The 20421-nt window shown below is 38.6% G+C and overlaps 2 protein-coding genes across 4 annotated transcripts in view; one reads left to right on the top strand and one right to left on the bottom strand.

The window, feature by feature from the left end:
- The first annotated feature begins 59 nt into the window (after window positions 1-59).
- On the top strand, window positions 60-18047 carry LOC115918425 (negative elongation factor D-like). Of its 2 annotated transcripts, XM_030977921.1 has the most exons (15): window positions 60-225; window positions 2693-2841; window positions 3504-3613; window positions 5769-5878; window positions 6408-6515; window positions 7591-7743; window positions 8444-8574; window positions 9303-9423; window positions 11434-11613; window positions 12437-12576; window positions 13932-14046; window positions 14822-14917; window positions 15857-15997; window positions 16636-16765; window positions 17157-18047. In XM_030977921.1, the coding sequence occupies exons 1-15, from the start codon at window positions 178-180 to the stop codon at window positions 17186-17188; spliced, it is 1764 nt and encodes a 587-aa protein (XP_030833781.1). In that variant the 5' UTR covers window positions 60-177; the 3' UTR covers window positions 17189-18047. The 2 variants fall into 2 exon arrangements, with proteins under 2 accessions (XP_030833781.1, XP_030833790.1); XM_030977930.1 differs by lacking the exons at window positions 60-225; window positions 2693-2841; window positions 3504-3613 and adding an exon at window positions 4893-4994.
- A 1208-nt stretch (window positions 18048-19255) lies between these two features.
- LOC580280 (hydrocephalus-inducing protein homolog) overlaps window positions 19256-20421 on the bottom strand; it is a 95359-nt gene continuing 94193 nt past the window's right edge. For both annotated transcript variants that reach the window (XM_030977907.1, XM_030977911.1), the window contains one exon: window positions 19256-20243. In XM_030977907.1, coding sequence (XP_030833767.1) covers window positions 19761-20243 — 483 coding nt within the window. In that variant the 3' untranslated portion in view covers window positions 19256-19760. The remainder of the gene's footprint in view (window positions 20244-20421) is intronic.

The following is a 20421-nucleotide window of genomic DNA, read 5'->3' as shown; positions in this document are numbered from 1 at the left end:
TGCAGCTCAAGTCTACCTCTTGTCGTGTGAAAGTTACAAGCACATTGATTGGTCATTCAACACAACAAAGATGGCAGCGCCCATGGTCGTGTAATTCTTGTCCCTGTCGAATACAAAGATTACTCTTAAGTTTTTTTGACATACTTCATCGGTCTGTTTAAACATTCGTCACTTCAAATGGATGAAGATGAATATGGAGATATTGACTGGAACTACGATCAAGCTGTACGTATAGTCTAGTTTTGTTTAATAGTAATACAATAACTCCCATCCCACGTCCACTTTGTCGGCGTTTGCCGCGGGCCAGCCAGCGGCATAGCGGCAGTGGGTAATACCCCCAGGTGGGTGGTCGGCGCTTGTTCAGAAACCTATCCAAAATTTGACCCTACTAAAATATACCCAAAATTAAGTAAATATTCATGAAATGTCCAAGTAAAGATCATGAGTTAAAATTTGTTATGTTAGGTCTAGATCTAGATCTACTTTATTTTATTTACTGTTTCGTGACAATTTTCTTGTTATTTTTGGAGTAGTCTAGATCTAGACCTATTTTTCAGAAAAACATTGATTATTATACACTTTTTCTCAGGGTTCAAGGCAAACCGCTGCACAAAATACAAGTGCATACCGATGGTTGGTAATTGCAGACGGGCACGCGACTGTGTGAAGTTATCTAGATCTACATGTCATGATAATGAGGATCTGAGACATCACGGTAGATAACTAATTCACACAGCACAGGCGGGCACCCGCCCGCAACAACATAGGTATGTAGACTAGACTAGAGTCTTTATGCACTTGTATTTTGTGCAGCGGTTCTGCACCCGCATCCAGTACGGGTAAACGAAACACCCAAAAAGGGTACCTTTTCACTTCAGATTCACATGTTTGACATCGTCGACGTTTTCCGCACAAAAACCAAAAAAGTACTTTTTCCAGTTCACACTTGCAGGTTTCAATGTTTTTTTTTAAAAGGGTCATTTTAGAAAAGGTCCTATACGCCATTATTAAATATTTAGGGTCCATTTCAGAGGTTGCGACCGTAAGACCAACAGGACTAACTTTCCGTATACTGTTGATGTTGATGTTCATGTTGATTCATTTTTGATTGACATGGGTAGCACTTGTGTACAACTAATCTATGCTATGAGAGCTCGAGAGTGACCGCCTGCTTTTTTCTTCAAAAAAAAAAATGAAAACACATGAAAAACATACTGCTAAATGATCTTTTTGAACTTTTTCTGATTTAAAAAATCAATAAAAACATAAATGCCGGTGGCCATCTTCAAAAAATGGCCCGGCGCTAGTTCAGAAGTCTATCCAAAATTTGACATGTACCTCTGGCGTGGAGATACTAACCCTGTAAGTTGGGGCTCTGATCGGATCGGAAGATCGGAGCGACACCCTCGCACCTTTGATCGGTATCGGATCGGAACATCGACAAAAAAAATCAGCCGATTTTTTTTTTTTTTTTTTTTTTTTTTTTTTTTTTTAATGACAAAAAAATTTCAAGTTTTTGGCTATCAAATGCTTAAAAAAAATTCATGGCTGGGATTATTTTGTCATTTAGAGTTGTTGTAGACCATGTTTGTTGATATTTAGTGCCTTTTCATGACTTTGAAATTAATAATATTGGTCTAAGAGCAGAGGCAAAACATGAGATTGGATCTTGGATTATGTAGGTATGCATTATAATCCAAGATGGCGGCCCGCATGTTTTGCCTCTGCTCTTAGACCAACAATATTGAATATATTTTATTTTTAGGCAGCAAATGGCTTTCCATAATGTTTAAAGGGATAGTTGAGTTCTGTTGCAGAGCGGCGCTACACAAAATATTGTTTGTGAGATAATGAAAAACTGAGTGTCATATTTGAAAGAACATACAATTTAAATGACAAAATCATCTTTGTTTGATCAAAATCGTTCAGAGACGGCTGAAATATCCATAAATATAACGATTTCTAATACTTGTGTACCACCACAAATATTAGATAATTTGAAAAAGCCGTTGAAAAAAACGAAATAGCACCTTTTACTTTGCATCTCAGCCAATGCCGATGTTGGCTTTTTAGTTGGCATTTTCGTGTTGGTTATATTACGCACAACCAGCCGGCCCATGTATTGTTATTTTTAATTACCGTATTTTTTTTAAAGTGGAGCTAAATTAGTATGATTGTATTGGCTAAATTTCACACATTTTGGGGTCTAAAATTACTTTCATAGCAATTTTAGGTTCTAAAAGGGCAGTAGAAATGTCAAAGATAAGAATAAGAGCAATAACCATGCACTTTTAAGGCATTTGCGGTCTGAAAACAGAACTCAACTATCCCTTTAAGTCCAACTTAGAGTTAAGTTCGACTTAGGATCTTTGTTAAACACCATTTCAGATATTTGGCTCCCGATCTGCTTTGACTTACGGAATGTCTTTGTCTAGCGTTATATTCGCTCGGTCAGCTCCTTCGTCACCTACAAACTGAAACAGATGGTCCCCTGTTCTAAAATAAGCCACATATTTTTGTAATTTTGGATAGTGACATCAAACGTGATTAATACACATCTTTGAAGAGTCAATTTTAACGTACATTCTCTCTACTCCAGTCGCCCAGTTTCTTTCAGATCACTCTAAAGTCTGGGAATATATATTTTGCTTGTCTGATGATGATGTCATTGTATTGTCCCACTTTTTTTCAGGAAACTGCTGCGGATGAGGATGAGGAAGGAGAAGAAGATGAAGACCCTGATAGATACAAAGAGAATGAAGAGATCACCAAAGAATGCTTGGAAGCCTTCGCCAGTACGGATTACATCATGGAGCCTGGAGTCTTCAAAGATCTCAAGAGGTGAATGGATGTGAACATGTCTCGCTAACTCTACAACTTGGGTTCTACAAACCTTGTTAAGCCATTAGTAAGATGGAAAATAGTCTATGAAGGAAAAGCTCAAGAACATTCCGAGACAGAAAAAAATGAATCTGTGAATGTTAGATGGTGAGGTGAAAAAAAACAACAACAACAACAACACGGGGAAAAACAATAACAAATATTCAAAAGAACAGTACATGTTTGGAGTTGGACACACTCAATCTACAGCCTACATGATAATAGAAATAAAACTCTCTCAAGTCTCTCTTTATATATTATCTTGTAAATAAACTTATAAAGAATATTTGGTAATTGAAGCATATTGTAGGGTCCTGACTTTAGCTGATCTACGTCAAAAACTGCAAGGGGCTGTAGCCACTCACTGTTTGGGCTCAAAGAGGATTTTCTATCTTATTTAGTTTTATTTCAACAGGGTAGCCCCATCAGTAGTTAAAATACTGTTAAACTTGGGGGCCCTGTTCTATTCCACAACACTTCTGGAAATTAGCCTGTGTGTCGTACCCTTTGGTGATACCTTTATTTATATCCACATTAAAATACCCTCCTGCAAGTAAAGGCGCAACAGACATGGACAAGTTCTACATTTCTTCTTTCTTGGTTACTTCTGTTTATCAATGCAGGTATTTCAAGGCAGGTGGGGGCCCGGAACAGGTTGTGGTGTTATTATCAGAGCACTACACGGCTGTCGCTCAGACTGTAAATCTCCTGGCAGAGTGGCTTATATTCACAGGTAGGTGAAAACTCCTGGATAAATCTCATTGCTTTTACAGGTTACTACTCTACAAGACTTGCCGCTTTGGACAAGATTGACCCGCATGTATTGACCAATAATCTTAAAGATAAACTTGAGTTCTGGTAAAAAAAGAAAATGAATTTTCACAGAATTTAACGATCCTTACACTGAATGTTCAAGATTACAAATAAATGTCATGTGCCAAACAATTTTGGAAGAAAATGTATACTGGCTGAGTAATGAGCATAGAAAGATAAGGAAATCAGGGTAGTACTAGCCCTGACACCATGTGTGTTGTCCCATATACATCTTTCTGTGTAAGTGATTGTTACTTTACCAAGACTCTGCCAAATTTCTGATGATTTTGATGACTCCAGAACCTTGCATTACACACCATTACTTACATGCTATATGATCAACTTTTCTGATCCATTCCACACCTTTTTTTTCACAATGCAATCGCATTACCAGAACTCAAGTTTAGCTTTAACTGCTCATGGTAATATTCATGATTGCACTCAGGTACAACATATGGCAGAAGCATCATTTCTAGGAGCTGATAGTTAGCGTAGTATACCATAATACTCTATACAAACTTCATATTTACAGGTGAACACAAATGTTGAAAATTTGGTATAATATATTCATATTTAAATGTACTAACCCCACAGACAGAGGTTAACAAATGGCGGAGAACTGTTTCCAGGTGCTAGTGACGTGTACATATGTATATATATACACTTAGCAACAACAAAAATGTGGACATTATGATAGATATAAACAAATAAATAGTTAATATAAAGTTAAATTTATCTTTTATATATCAAAATATAATTAAATTACTCCTATTTAAGATAATATTGGAATCATACTGTTTGTCAATACAGCAGTGTAGTATGGATTGTTACAACATTTTGTTGAATAAGGTCTATTGTAAATATTCACTTCTGAATGATAAACGCCTATAACCTAAACAACAACAACAATTTATAGACTACCACAGTGCCAATGTCAAGGTATTAGACCCTCCTTTGTTGGTTATCTAATGAAAATAGAGTCCCCCCTCTCCCCTAGCCACTCCTACTACCCATCCTCTCCAACCAGCGCGATAGTTCTCTTTAGATCTCTTTAGAACTATAAGCTCAGGAAAGATTACAAGCAGTCCTTTTCAGGACTATTCACACACTCTTAAGAAAGAAAGATTACAAACAGTCCTTTTCAGGACTCCCCAATCCTTCCCCTCTCTCACATGGTGCAACTGTAAGCCTACTCAGTGTTCAGTGTTCAAGTGAACTACTACAGTGAAGTTGTTAAGTTGCAGAAGTCTTAGAAAGAGTGTGTTCAAATTTATTGTACAGCTACAACAGGCCCAAATTTGGTAAGAATATACTCTCTTTATATCGCAAGTTAGTAGTTCATCTTAGTTATTGTATGATTAAAACTGAAGTTGGTGAGAAAATTGAGTTTTCTAAAAGTTTCTCTCTTAGAATTTGGAAGACAAAGAAAGCGAGATGATGAAGGTTACACTTACAATCTCTCCTATGTGTGGGAGTGTGTGTATATATATATATGCTGTATGAGATGGGTGTAGGGTACGTAGCTTGATTAAACATGCATTGGAAGTGGCGCTCTGGTGGAGCAGTGATTCTCATATGCAGAGTATAATTGCTTAGAGATTCAAGGTATATGTTAGAATGGCATTGACCATATAGTGAATATAGAAGATTATGATCTTGCTTATAGTTATACTTATACGTTAAAGGCAATGTACCTCATCACTAGTATTGATTTACATAAAATGAATGTCAGAATGACGTGTTCATATGGTGATTAGAACCATGTTTATTTGATGCTAGTTCAGAATCATATCCAGACTTTTTGAACACGTTCAACATGTCTGCTTGCTCTATTTTTGCAATTTTCTTAATCAGACCATCTAATAGTAAAGTGATCAAACCTGATCTAGTTGATGTTGGTACTTGGTAGAGTATTAATTTTTTAAGATTTACATTTTATTGGCGCTTTATATCAACATTTTGAACAATAAAGAGTATTCACTTTCTTTTTTTGCAGAGTGTAGTTAACTTGTTTTTTGTTGTTTAGTTTAATGCACCGTTGACCAGTCCTTAATGAAACCTTTGTTTTTGTTTAGGTGTAAACCCAACAGAAGTACAACAAATGGTGGAGGACCATCTCAAAGTGCTGATCGTGAAGCACTTTGATCCTAAGAAAGCCGACACCATCTTCAGTGAAGAAGGAGGGGTGAGTATGGCAGACTCCTGATAGATTGGTGGGAGATGGGTGATTTAGTTTTCTCCTTCAAAACTTGGGTTACACTATGTATTTGTGTATTTCAAGTTCTAACCATTTCAGATAAGTCCTAAATCTGAAGGCAGTAACAAAATAAAAATCAACACCATATGTGTTGTTTATTAAAAATAACGGAATTCATAATACCCCAAAGTTATACTATCAAAATATTTGTCATCTGAATTCAATATCTACATCAATTTGTTTTGTGTAGTTTAAATTCTTTTATTGTTAACATGGTGATTTACCTTTAACAATCTATTAGATAAATTGCAACAGATATGGGTAATTGATCGTGAGACCGACAGAAGGGCATTAGCAGGGGCGCTCCTACTATTTTAGTGTCTTAGGAATTCACTTTCTAAGTTCATGCCCTTCTGCCAGAAGTACAGCCATGAAGTTCAGTTTAATATGTGACAAAATCCAGATTAATGGATGGACCTGTAAATATTCTTTGTCTGTCTCTCTTTTCCTTGCTCAGACTCCAGCATGGTTAGAAGCTATGATTCAGCACCGGACGTGGAGGGCGCTGTTCTATCAGCTGGCTGAATCTTACCCAGACTGCCTCATGTTGAACTTTACTATCAAGGTGAGATATTGACCACTTCATAGTCACATTAGGCCTGTCTTCATCAGCTTGAGATTGCCAAATATCCAAATCGCAAATTATCCAGTTAATTTGCGTCTTCATCAACCCAAAGTTGTAATTAGCGGGATATTTGGTCGAGATAATCATCCCAAGATAGCTTGGGCTAGTTTGCAAAATATCCCGCCATTTGTCCAGTGCATCTTTACCAGCCCACAGACTCACACTGTGCGCGACCGCTGAGAAAAAATATCTTGAGCTGATGAAGACGCGATTTTCCAAGTCAGAAATAGCGGGCTATTAGGCAATCTCGATCTGATGAAGACAGGCCTAAACACTCAAATCAGTCTATCAAAGATCACTGAAAGGGCTACACAAATTGTGGCCCCTGTAGACTGATGACCCTTCTAGACAGGTTCTTTAACACTCGCCTTACAAAGGTAGAGAAGCATAGTTTAATAACAGGTGATGTAGTAGCACATGATGGGGGCAACTTGTTGCTACAGCAGCCAATAAGGCAGGAACAGAGCTCTGTCAAGCTGCTGAGAGCAATAGAGCTCCCAAGCCAAGCATGCTGCAGAAATCTGCTGTCCTGAATGTATTGACAAACCTTATGCTTGCGATGTGTGTGGGTTCTGCAGTGCCAACAGAATTGGACTGTGGAGCCATTCAATAAAACACCAAAGGGTATACCATATCATGTCAGCACTGTTAACGATGGACTGACAATGATGATGATGATCAGTAAGATGCAAACATCCACCCCTTGCTTTTACAGTCTAAACGTCTTCGGTGACCACCTGTCTGTGAAGACAACAATTTTTTTGTCGACTGAAGTGTGTGTCTCATGTATCATAAAAACCTGTACATGACAATAGTATTATTGTCTTCATTGTACAGTCTTTATACACTGGGTGCACATAATTTAGTGTCGATGAACCAGCCTAGAATAGTTGCTAAATCTTCATAAAGTTAACCCCTTGCCTACTGGAACCGATTGATCTCTGTATCAAGCCTATGGGAATTAGATAATTCAGCAGTTAACAGGTTAAGCACCTTCCACTTGTTTTCTCTACAGCTTATATCTGATGCTGGTTTCCAAGGTGAGATTGGGGTTGTTACCACAGCTTGCCATGAGATTGGAGTCTTCTCCAAAGTCCTCCAGACATCCATCAATAAACTCCTAGAGGGAGGGGAGGAGGCCATCGTTAAGCATCTACCAGAATTCAGTGTAAGTCTTTATGTTTTAAGAATAATACATCATTTGAAGGGCCACTTATATACTTAGCTCAAAATGATTAGAAACTACTGTAGGGTTGATATATTATGATATTATTATAATGAACTGAACGTGAGGTAATACATGTCATGTTCAGTGGTTATTATCAAGTTTGCTACATTGTGGAGTATTCAAACACAAGTATTAGAAGTTGAGAGCCGGGTGTGTGTTGTGTTTGTGTAATTGGGGTTTCACAGACATGTATCAATCAGATATGATTATTACATCTGGTGACAGACCTTTAACGTCACCATCCGAAAGACGTTACTCGGTCTCGAACAGGCGTCCGCCTGAGTCAGATTATAGGCGAAGAGAGCGAGAGCTGACCGTATCACGGATATTACCGCTAGACCAACTCACATCTCCGGTGTAGTGTGGACCCTCTTTTATACAGAATGCTACAGCAATGTTAATGTTACAAGTAAAATCCTGAATGAACATCACCTGTATTTCCTGTTTGGGGCCAAAAGTGTATTACCTCATATCATTTCACACAGAGTTAATCCCCTTCTAGTTCCAAACAAGATAATACCCTTTCAATCGATCATCATTATTTGTATGTGATGGGGAGGGACACATATCTCATTGGCATGTATTGTTTTTTGGGGGGCAATATCATCCCCTTCTTCTACCTTACTCCTTCCTCCTGCAGAAAATGGTATGCCATGGTCAGCATACATTCCTGTACGCTGAGGTGATGATGCAGCTACTTGCCAGGCAAGATGGGGGAGAGTCCATCATCAGGAGATTATGTCAAGAAGTCCAATCCGTCGGATATCAGAGGTGTGTTTAGGATTAGTTTTAAAGGCCCACTGTACTACTTGTAGCTACTTGCTCCCTCTATATAGAAAACAATGCCTAATCGGTGACCATTGGTCCCTGATGATCCTCTTTTTCTTATGTTAATTGAGAGCTGAGTTGATAAGATAGCCACCTGTAGGTGACCTTCATGGGTGGTCTAATCCCCTTTAAGTTGTTTTTATAGTAAAAGCTCCTGAGAATTCTTGTTATGCACAGTGCTTTGGTATGGACGATTTCATTGTTAGCGGATTGTAGAACAGTGGGTTATTGAACGATAGGACATATCAACATTTGTTCTCTATGACAAACTTCTATTCTATTGTACCAAAGTGGAATAACATCGAATAGGATAGCGAGGTATTATTGAATGACACTGGTAAGAGCTGATTCAGTTTGGAGCTACTTTCTGGGTGAGATGAAAGAGCTCTCAAATAAAAACAGGTATGTGCAGTGGTAGTAATGAATAAACGAGTGACTTTTAGTTTCATGTTACAAGGATTGAAAATCATTTTATTTGCCATAACGTAGTATACAAACAGTGTTCCATTAGCTTGGTGAGAGATGAGTACTAGAAATACACACATGTGTGAATAGCAAAAGAAATTTGTCTGTAGTCGAGGTTTTTGGATAGAATTAAATAAAGACATGTGAAAAGTAATGAAGTCTAGATCTACTGTGTAATAAATGTCAATTTGTTTTGTTGCTGACAGGGGTGAAGGTGTAACACAAATCAGCCTAGCGGTCAGCGGTGCTACTGCTTACCCTCGAGCCTGCCAAGCACTGGTCTCCATGATCTCTCGCAAAGCCCTTAACCCAGCGGATATGTCAGTGGTACGTAGTCTACCCTCCCCTAGTTCACTCTGATAATCGGTTCTGGAGTATATATTGAATGAGCTGTAACGTCTGTGATGTTTTCCGATTGTTATAGGGTCGTGAAGGGAACAGTGCAGTTTGGAAAACTTGGCAGGTCTGACAGTGTCAGGGGCGACGATCCCGGGGGGGACGGGGGGGGGGGGGGGGGGGGGGGACACGTCCCCCCCTCAAAATTTGAAAAAAGTGCAAAAAAAAATGTATAGCAAATACTGACTAAAGATTGCAAGACACTTTTAGGCTCTGGAGGGCCAAAGAGTGTAGCGTTTAGACAAATAAAAATGCAAAAATGTTCTCACTCAGCAGCTACGCTCCCTCGCATAATATCCTTCAAATTGTGTATAAGTAAATACCGAGAAAAGTGAAGTGTGAAAAAATTATATTGCTTGTTTTTATGCTATAGTTTTGCTAAGGAATGTAGTTTTTTAATACAACCAAAACTTCAAAACCTGTGAGAGGATAGTCACTTCCGTCACCTTCACCCCTCTCATTCACTATGCTCCCTCGCACTTGCGTATTGATTTAAAAATTAAACATGGTTTATTTCTAATTCGATACCAGTGATTTACAAATGTTGCTGAAATGGCATTTTTCCCTGAGCTTCCGGGGGCTCTGCCTCCTGGACCCCACCAATGCCCTAAGGCAGTCCCTGGATGCTCATCTGATCGTAATTAAATGCCTAAAACCCCTGAGCTTCTGGAGGCTCCGCCCCCTGTACCCCACTCCAATTAGTGACCTGCATGTCAGTGCAAGTCACAAATAGGGTATCAAAATATGCTACTCTGACTGTAATCAAATGCCTAAAACCCCTGAACTTCCAGGGGCTCTGCCCCATGGATGCTCATCTCACCTTAATTTAATGCCTAAAACCCCTGAGCTTCCGGGGGCTCCGCCCCCTTGATGCTCATCTAACCTTATTTAGATGCCTAAAACCCCTTAGTTTCATGGGGCTCCGCCCCTTGACCCCCATCAGGGCTTAGCCCCTGGACCCCACGGCAATTTACACTCCATTGCTTCGCTCGCTTTGCTCTACCTGATCGTAAATACTTAGCACCCCCTCCCAACTTTGAAAAAAACGTTGCCAGTGCCTGCGTAACATGTGAGAGTGGTGGTAACGCGGTTTTTTTCTCCCCCACCCCCCCCCCAACGTTTTTGCTCATTACGCCACTGCTCCCTTATCCCTCACATTTCGTCCCCCCCAGTCATGAAAAGAAATTGCCGCCCCTGGACAGTGTCCCTTTAACACTCCTGGATTCGGGACAGGTAAGGGGTTGGATGCTATCCCAATGTCCAATAAACATGTTTTCTTGCCTGTCGCCTTAGGGTTAGTATGAAGTTAGTTAGTTATTACTCCATCCGTTGTAATAATGACTTATGGCAAGAGATTTACCTACATGTAAACTTATTACTTTTTTAACGCTGGTGTGTGAAATGGGTGTGCGATAGGAAGAAATGGGTCAAATACCTGGAGCACCATGTATGGTAGCACTGCTGAAGCCAGAGTAATATACAATCACAAAATGTGTTGTGTTGCGAGTTAAGTGGAGCTCAGCTTCCCGATACACGTATATACATTGTAGCTTCGAGAAAGCCCAGGGTCGATGTAGAGCCTACAGATTAGATAATCAGACCCTGTGGTACTTGTTATCATGGAAGACAGTAATTTGTGCCTCTACAGGTGCTTGGAACCTGCAATTTAGTAAATTTATGAATTAATTGTTTAATACACACTGCCGCCTATAAAGTTGGAATAATTTGTCTTACCTTTCTTCATGAAATAATTTTTACAATGTTTTTTTTTATTGGGGATAGCTAAAGTTTAAATCATCTCATAACTCTATTTATCAAGAATATATCACATTGTTACAATCATTTCAGGAAGAGAGGTAAGAAAATTTTGTTCCAACTTTATGGGAAACAGTGTAAATCATCATGTAATATCTCAATTTTCTTATCCTTATCTCAATGTAGCTGTATAAGATGTACAGTGATCCCGACCCTCCCCCTGTGGAGCTGATCAGGGTCCCTCAGTTCTTCTCCCTGTTCATGGAGGCACTCTTCAAGCCCGGTGCTACCATCAACTCAGATCACAGACCCAAGTATACCTATCTCCTAGCCCATGCTACCTGCGCTCATGAAACATGGAGGCTGGTAAGTAGGATATTGATGATGATAATGATGATGATGATGGCGAGTACAAGGAGGAGGAGGAGGAGGAGGAGGAGGAGTAGTATTTTGATGATGATGATGATGATGATGATGATGAAGATGATGATGATGATGACGGTTATGATGATGATGATGATGATGGCAAGTACAAGGAGGAGGAGGAGGAGGAGAAGGAGGGGGAGTATTTTGATGATGATGATGATGATGATGATGATGATGATGATGATGATGATGGTGGTGGTGGTGGTGGTGATGATGATGATGATGATGATGATGATGATGGTGGTGGTGGTGATGATGATGATGATGATGATGATGATGATGATGATGAAGACGACGACTACGAGGAGGAGGATGATGATGATGATGACGATATGATGATGATGATGATGATGATGATGATGATGATGATGATGATTGATGGTGATGACGACGAGGATGATGATGATGATGATGATGATGATGATGATTGATGGGAAGGAAGAGGAGGAGGATGTTAATTGAAATAATGGCTCATGCTACCTGCACTCTTGAGACGTGGAGACTGGTATGATGTTGTAGTGGTTCTGGTGATGATAATGATGTTAATATAGGAATGAGGTGGAGGAGGATATGATGACCTCGTTGGTGATGATGCTAATAAAGATGACTGTATTGATAATGAGAAATGAAAAAAATATTCAACTAAAGAGGTGCAAGCCCTAAATAGTTCAACAACATATGGACATTTTATACCCTCTTACTGAAGACAAGATTATTCCAATTCAAATAAATAATTCTGCCTTAAATCCTGCTATCACTCCAGGGTAAGAGAACATCTGTGACAAAAGATGAGCTGAAGGCCACCAACATTGCCATCGAGAAGGTGCATGCTATCTGTAGCTCAGGCAAGAAAGGAGAATCAGAGCTCAGCAGTGAACTCACTATGGTCTATCAGTGTATCAGGTATAGAGAAGAAATATTAATAAGGGAGTGTGGAAGAGAAGAGAGGAAGAGAAGGAGGTGAGAAAGAAAGAAAGAAAGAAAGAAATGGGGATGGATAGAAAAGGCACAGGCACGAAAAGGAGAATCAGAACTAAGTATGAAACTCACTATGGTCTATCAGTGTATCAGGTATGGAGAGGAAATATGAATGAGGAAGCGTGGAAGAGAAGAGAGGAAGAGACAGATAGAGAGTGGGATTAGAAGTATATAAAGTGTGAGAGAAGCCGATTGAATACAACATAGGGAAGAAGAGAGAAGGAGAGAGAAAGAGATAGAGAGACAAACAGTGATGTATAAGGAATAGAGGGATTAGTTGAGGGGGGGTAGTACTGAAAGCCAAATAATAATAATAATAATAATAATTGTAAATTTATAATGCGCAGTTTCTATATGTATATACTCAACTGCGCATGACATAAAACTTGGATATTATTACCCCGGCTTTAGCTGTGCTGCCATTATAGCGCTCTAGCATTTCAAGGAATAAATTCCTACCGGGTACCCATTTACTTCACCTGGGTGGAGTGTGGCAAATGTAGATCAATATCTTGCCAAAGGACATTAGTGCGGCGGCGGGACTCGAACCGCGGACCTTGTGATCGACAGTCCGGCGACGTATCCACTCGACCACAAATAGATAGAACTCATTACAGCTTATAATCAATGTATTGGGTTAGAGGAGGATGAGGAAGAAAGTCAAAGATACAAACAGAGAGTGATAAAGACAGAATGAGTGAGAAACAGACATACACATTGTAATATACAGTCTTACAAATGGAAGAGAAATAAAAGGGGGATGATATGGAATGGGACTATTCACTTTAACCTAATTTAATTATTCTTTTGTAATTTCTAGTGCATTGATGATAATCCCACACAATGTGCTTCTTCTTTTGTAATTGTGTTTTGGCTTCTTGTACAATCAATGGATTTTCAAGAATTCATTTGATTTTTGCTTTGCATTTTGTAATGGTATATTGAATATTTGCATACTTAATGGATTTTCCACAATTATTCTTTCAACCTATTTCAATACTTTTTGTATGTACTTGTGTATTGAAGATAATCCATAAAGGTAGATTCTATTTAAATAAATGTGAATCTAATCAAATTGAAATGAATTGAACTGTATTGAACTGAACTGTACTGAATCAAATTGAATTGAATTGAATTGAACTGAACTGAACTGTACTATTAAAATCAAATCGAATTGAAATAAATTGAATTGAATTGAATTGAACTGAACTGAACTGAACTAAACTAAACTGAACTGAACTGAACTGAACCGTATTGAATTTAATTGTTTATTACCACAGGTACCCAGTGATAGCCATGGGTGTAGTCTACTGGGTAGACTGCGTGGTCCAGGACCCCACATACTTCCAGAGATTGACAGACCACACCCCCATACATCTACTACTTCTTGATGAGGTAAGGCAATGATTGTTTAAGTAACTTTCAGCATCAGTCCATTAACTGAACATTCTGCCAAGTCCTCTCATTTTAAAAATATTTACAATATGAGGGATGCCCATTTCCAGGCCCTAACACCTCCCCCATTTCAGGCTTTATATTCTACAGCATATGGAACTCCCAACAATTCAAGGTCGTTTAAGATTTTCTTCAAGCATATGAAGAAAGAAGAAAAAAAAGCCATATTTGGCTTATCTTTTGAAGGTCATTAATGACTATCATTCTTTGAGTGTAAACACACAGGTGAGTTTCCATGATTATTTTGAAACAAAATCAAAATTGTTCATAGTATTATCTTACTTCACTCCTCTACATTATTCAATCCAATATTTAAAAAGCTTTCATAGTCAAGTTTGCTCAGATAATGTTGTTCTGTGTCCGTGCTTCTCAGTCACTTGAACTTCATATGGGTTTTATCCTGGCGCCAGTTAAAATGATATTACAGCTCATTAATAGTTATATTAAACACTTCAGATATCACATAAAGATGCATAACAAAAATCGCTAGACATGTCGCATCATGGCACAAATTATTTGAATACAGAGCATAGCTACAAAAGTATGCCTGAAAGAAGGTTAACAAGACCCCCCCCCCCTCCCACACCCCTCCCCTTATCAGTGGCCTTATTAGTTCTGTCGACCAAGGAAGACGGGTGTCCCACATCCCGCATGCAAATTGCAGCAATATTCTTTCAAATGATAAGAATTTTTAAATGTTTTATATCCATACTAGGTTGTGAACTGTCATCAATTACTGCATTCCAAAGTTCTTGACGTTCTCATGCGACAGTTTTCAGCACCATGTCCTGAACTGGATGTGATGGTTCAGGTGATTACCTTTTCCATGTTTATCCCATTTTTATCCCACTACATAGAAGTATTATCACTTTATTCATATCAGTATTGTAACATTATTTTTTTTAAGTTATATCTTGTTTCCATTCATAGTTGTATCATCAATATATTTGTAATACTTAAAAAATTAAGATGTATTTGTTAATTTTTTTCTTTCTTGTATAGTGCAGATCACATTAGGATATGATATCTATATGCAATATAAAATACAGCCGTATAGTACCATGTGGAGTTTTAATAAATCTTTACCGGTAATTTGATTCACATCATTATGCCTCCGCTACAAAGTAGCCGGAGGCATTATGTTTTCGGGTTGTCTGTCCGTACGTCTGCACGTCTGTACGTCCGTACATCCCGTTCTCGTGATCCCGTTATCTCAGGAACCAATTGATGGATTCCCGCCAAACTTGGGTCATGTATGTATCTTGCAGAGCCAATGAACTGATTAGATTTTGGGGTCGCGAGATCCAAGGTCAAAGGTCATAGGGCTCATTATGTATGCAAAAATAGCTCGTGATCGAGTTATCTCAAGAACCCATGGATGGATTCCCGCCAAACTTGGGTTATGTATGTATCTTGCAGAGCCAATGAACTGATTAGATTTTTGAGTCACGAGATCCAAGGTCAAAGGTCACAGGACTCATTATGTACACTGTATGCAAAAATAGCTCGCTTCTGTTTTGGTTTGCAAAATTGCTCCATGGCGGAGGCATCATTTTCGACTGCGCGCAGTCGAAGGTCCATCTAGTTCTTTGTGATTTTACTCACGTTAAAAACACCATTCAAAAGTATATCAGAATTTTGTAACTTGCACTGCTCTGAGTTGTTATACAAGTTATTTCCATTTTTACTCATCATTCTGAATAGAACTTGAATGTGATATTTCTTTTTTTCAATGATTTTTTTTTTCCAGATGGAACTGAAAAAGACAATCTTGGACCGCATGGTTCATCTCCTTAGCAGAGGCTTTGTGGTACCTGTCATCAAGTACATTGCCAAGTGTGTGGAGAAACAAGACACTGATATCTCACTCATTAGACATTTTGTTACAGAGGTAAACAAGAAATGATAGATAATGATATTGGATACTTGTGGAGTGCTTATATCCCCCAGACAAGGTGGGGGGGGGGGGGGGTGACTAGAATCCATGACCTTTTGAATCTCTAGTGAAGTATTTGAATGACCAGACTACAATGGTAGAGAGACAATAGTTTCTGGACTTGGTGGCTGGAAAATCCATGTCATGCTGATGGAGCCTCTTTGCAATGTACATAGACTTTTAGATGATTTTAGGCTGATTATTTTGAAATTACAGGGTGATGTACATTGTGTACTTTGTGGAAAAGGAAGGTTATGACTGATGTTGGATATGTGTGGCCATAAAATGATTCACAAATGAACGAACATCCGGGAACCATCTCAACAACCTTCTTACTGCTCCATTTTCCCTGTCTCATTGTTTATATATACTGTTAAAAGGTCTTGGACACCAGCATCCCACCATACACAGCATACTTTGTCCAGATCTTCTTACCAATTAGGTAGAATTGGAATTTATAGATGCCCCCTGCCCCCCCCCCCCCCCTCCCCCAACAACAAAAAAATAAATAAATGTACAAATTAAAAATAGAAAGAATTATCATTTTAAATTCAATATGTTATATTTTCTGTTCCCCTTGCATTCCCAATTAGGTTCTTGACATGATAGCGCCTCCATACACATCAGACTTTGTACAGCTCTTCCTACCAGTCATAGAGAACAGTGACATCACAGACTCATTACGCAATGAAGATGGCAAAGATCCTGTATCAGACTTCATCGGTAAGTAGCATAGATATAAACATGGGCATCTTGGTAGGGCGAAGTGACCTTTAGACAAATAAGGATGTCCTTTGTTATAAATATTTCAAATGGATTTGTAAGGGGATGATGTAGTTTATCTTAGCAAAGATCTTTCTTTTTTTATATACCCTTGTGCAAATGTAAATAACTTTGATAGCCACGTTAGGGGGGTTGAAGGACCAAAGATTTAAGACTTAGAACTGATCACTTACATTTTAGTAAGCAACTTCTGACACTAATATTCTAGTTGGCAAGTATCAGAAGGGCAGCAATTAGTTATTCCCTCTCAAATTTACTGGGTAGAAATTATGCTTTTACTTGTATTTGACTATTAAAAGATTTCATCTTCCATCTTCTATTGTCTTTACAGTGCATTGCAAGACACATTTTATCATGATGTGAGCAGAAAACATTTAGGAGATGCTCAACCTTCAGAGAACTGGAACAGCTGAATTTGGCTCAAGCTAAAACCTGAACATAAACTTGCTATCTACTGTGAGAAACCAGCAACGGTTATAAAAGTTGGCTGGGTTATCAAAGAGGAATGGAAGAGTCGCAGAGTCTGATGGACACAATTTGTAAATGCTTTTACAGTGCACATGACTGGAAAGTCATGGATTCTGACATTCCAAACGGAAGGCTTGAAGGCATCGTAATTCTCCTGTGGACACAGCCAGAGGCTCCACATGGACTGGCCTGTTTGAATCCAAGCTTTGATGTGAACGGCCCGAGGCAAGACAGTGATCTGAGTTTGCCAGTGTGTACCCAGGAGAGAGAAAGACAGTTCATGAACTTGACCTTTAAGGGGAAGTCCATTCTGATGTCAAATTGGCTTTAATAGAAGCAGAAAAAATTAAACGGTTTAGTGAAAGTATGAGCAAATAACAATAAAAGATAATAAATTATTAATTGTTGAAGCTGCGATCGATCAAACACAATTGGCGAATCTGTGACGTATCTTGCGAGTCCCCCCCCCCCCCCCCCCCTTCAATCATACATTCACCCTATATAAACCCCTGTATGAAACAAATCTATTCAGTCATCAGTCAGTATTAAAGCAATTTAATATCTGGGCAGACTTTCCCTTTAAGGGGGGAGGGGGGGGGGGTGGGAATGAAAATTCAAATATATTGCTAAAATTCGTTATTGTATTGTACCACTTGTATATGTGGGAAATTCCAATGTGTGTCCAATGTATTACAAATTATTATGGTATTGTGAACATGTTTCAAGGTTTTGTCCGATTCATCACAAGTACCCAAGGCTACATGTATGTGCTAGCTAGTCATCAGACATACTGAAATCTTAGATATGGTCGGTAGCGAATGGGACAAAATAGCTTTGATGTACAGCCTTTTATAGGAAATTGACAGAGATCATCAATACTTGCTAGATGTCTAGGAATCTATCTTGTACTAGGGCTAGTGTAAATAAAAAGATAAAGGAAGGACACTTTCCTTAAATTATGCCATTGGGAATATGGTAGCCAGGTCATTGGATACATGTATTCGGGGATTGAAACTGTCACTGCAAAATTATTTTTGACTTTTGAGGGATTTATATATGGATATGCATTCAGCAATAGATGAATCAAGAACTGGGTGTGACAGACATTTCACTCTCTTCATGTATTTGAAATACATGTATATTCACTGAATATATATGTGCCACACTCAATGTTACATGTAGAACCCTAGTGCTACGCTCTTTATGCATTGTGAGTTATACTCTCCATTCTAATACTCCTTAAAGTTAATCTGGTATGGGAATCGTATGTCGAGAGTGCTCATCATATATCCTCATATGTAAGACTTTGTATTAACTGCATGAAGAATTATTCAGAATGAATTCTCCTTCTAGAACTTCCATCTCCAGTCATTTTCTCAAACATGGACGAAAATAAAGCTAACTCTTTGTGTGTGTTGTGTATCATCACATTTTATTCAATAACAAGGAAGAAATTCTCACACTTTTCAACAACAAAATATAGGACGGAATTTATTTCCATAGAACAATATGTAGACAAAATAGCTATTCATACACATTCAAAGAGTGAAAGCATCTATATTCACTTAAAGTGTCATCAATTTATTTTCAATTTCATTGGAAAAGAAAGAAAGGCTTCTGTAACACAATATTAAGTGCATCTTGTGTTAAAAGTATCATGTGACTTTTAACACAATATTTTTAAGTAATCCATGCTGTGCTGTGAAAGTCAAGGCCTCATTCAATTCAATGCAATGTAATGTTTGTATAATATGTATATATGTACAGTTTACAATAAATGAATAAAACAAGAACTTTGCATTCTACTTCTCTTCTGTACAACCTAAATAGCATTACATTATTAAAAACCCCTTCAGTTATTCACAAGAAGTTATGTTTTACTTTTACAATAGATAATTATCTCTCCAAATAATTTATCAATAATTGATATATAAATTCAAATCCTGTATTTTGAGAATATAGGAATAAACTAGAATTACAAAAGTCTTCATGAAAGATTGTTTTCAAGGTGTTCTTAATGGAATGAATGTATTCATGCTTATTGGTCAATTTCAAATCTCTAGAAAGAAAAATTTAGCATAACAGCTTGCATACATAAAAGAATAATGCAGTGATAAAATGCAAAATTTGCAGGTGCAGTTTTATGTGGCTTGTTGAAGGTCCTGAACACGGCAGCATCCATGAAACACACTAACATTAAAGTCTGATGCATCCATGAGCAGGAGAAAGAACCTAAAGTAGTACAGTTCAAAGCCACAGCATCTCTTATAAAATTAAAGCAAGATGCATCAGATGAAGAATAATTGGAAAGATTACCAATTCATGTGTAACTTCTAAAAACAAAGGAATTATCCGCCGTAAGCTATTCCTCTGCACTGCATTTTTTTTTTTTTACAGTTGATTGTTACCGGTAGTCAGATTTCTTGAAGGGTTGGTTCAGTCTAACCCTTCTCTCTACTACAGATCCTCAGGGTGTGATGCCTTTGAGATAGTATGTCCAGGAGACATTAGCAGCACCTCCGGCTGACCTAGCACAGGTCACCACCAGCTTGCCCATCTTGGGGGCCTTGGTGCCGTCATTGTTGCCCTCGTAGCCGATGATAATGTTGTGGGTCTTCTTGCCCCGGATCTGGTCTCCAGGCTTGCAGCTGAAGGAGGGGTTGTCCACCTGGTAGATGAACGCTGTGGTGTGGGAGAAGATGTTCCTGAAGGGGATGGAGGTGGTGGAGCCGGCCTTGATGGTGTACGGTCCCTGGGGCTTGGGGGCGATGCAAGTGCCGAAGAGGGGGAAGGTGTACTCCCCGCCAAGAGGTGAGTGGAGGGTGAGGGTGCCGCGGGTCTCGCCCAAACGAGACGGTTCAAAGGTGATGTCAAAGCCGACCTCGCTACCACCACTGGAGCCAGGAGCAGCAGTGATGGTCTTATCACAGTGGAAGTCATTGTTGTCAATCTGTAGTGAGGAAAAGGAAATGGAAATTCTCTGTAGCAATTTCATCTATTTTAATATAAACGACACAAAAAATAAAGTGTCCATCGATAATGTTTGCAAATACATGTAAGAAAAAGATTAGAGCCTACAGAGAAATCATTACAATAGATAAATTACTCTCATTTTAATCTTTGAAGAA

This window comes from Strongylocentrotus purpuratus, unplaced genomic scaffold, assembly GCF_000002235.5.
Source record: "Strongylocentrotus purpuratus isolate Spur 01 unplaced genomic scaffold, Spur_5.0 spur5_contig_810, whole genome shotgun sequence".
Lineage (NCBI taxonomy): Eukaryota > Metazoa > Echinodermata > Echinoidea > Camarodonta > Strongylocentrotidae > Strongylocentrotus > Strongylocentrotus purpuratus.
This window is presented reverse-complemented; position numbering and strand designations above follow the sequence as displayed.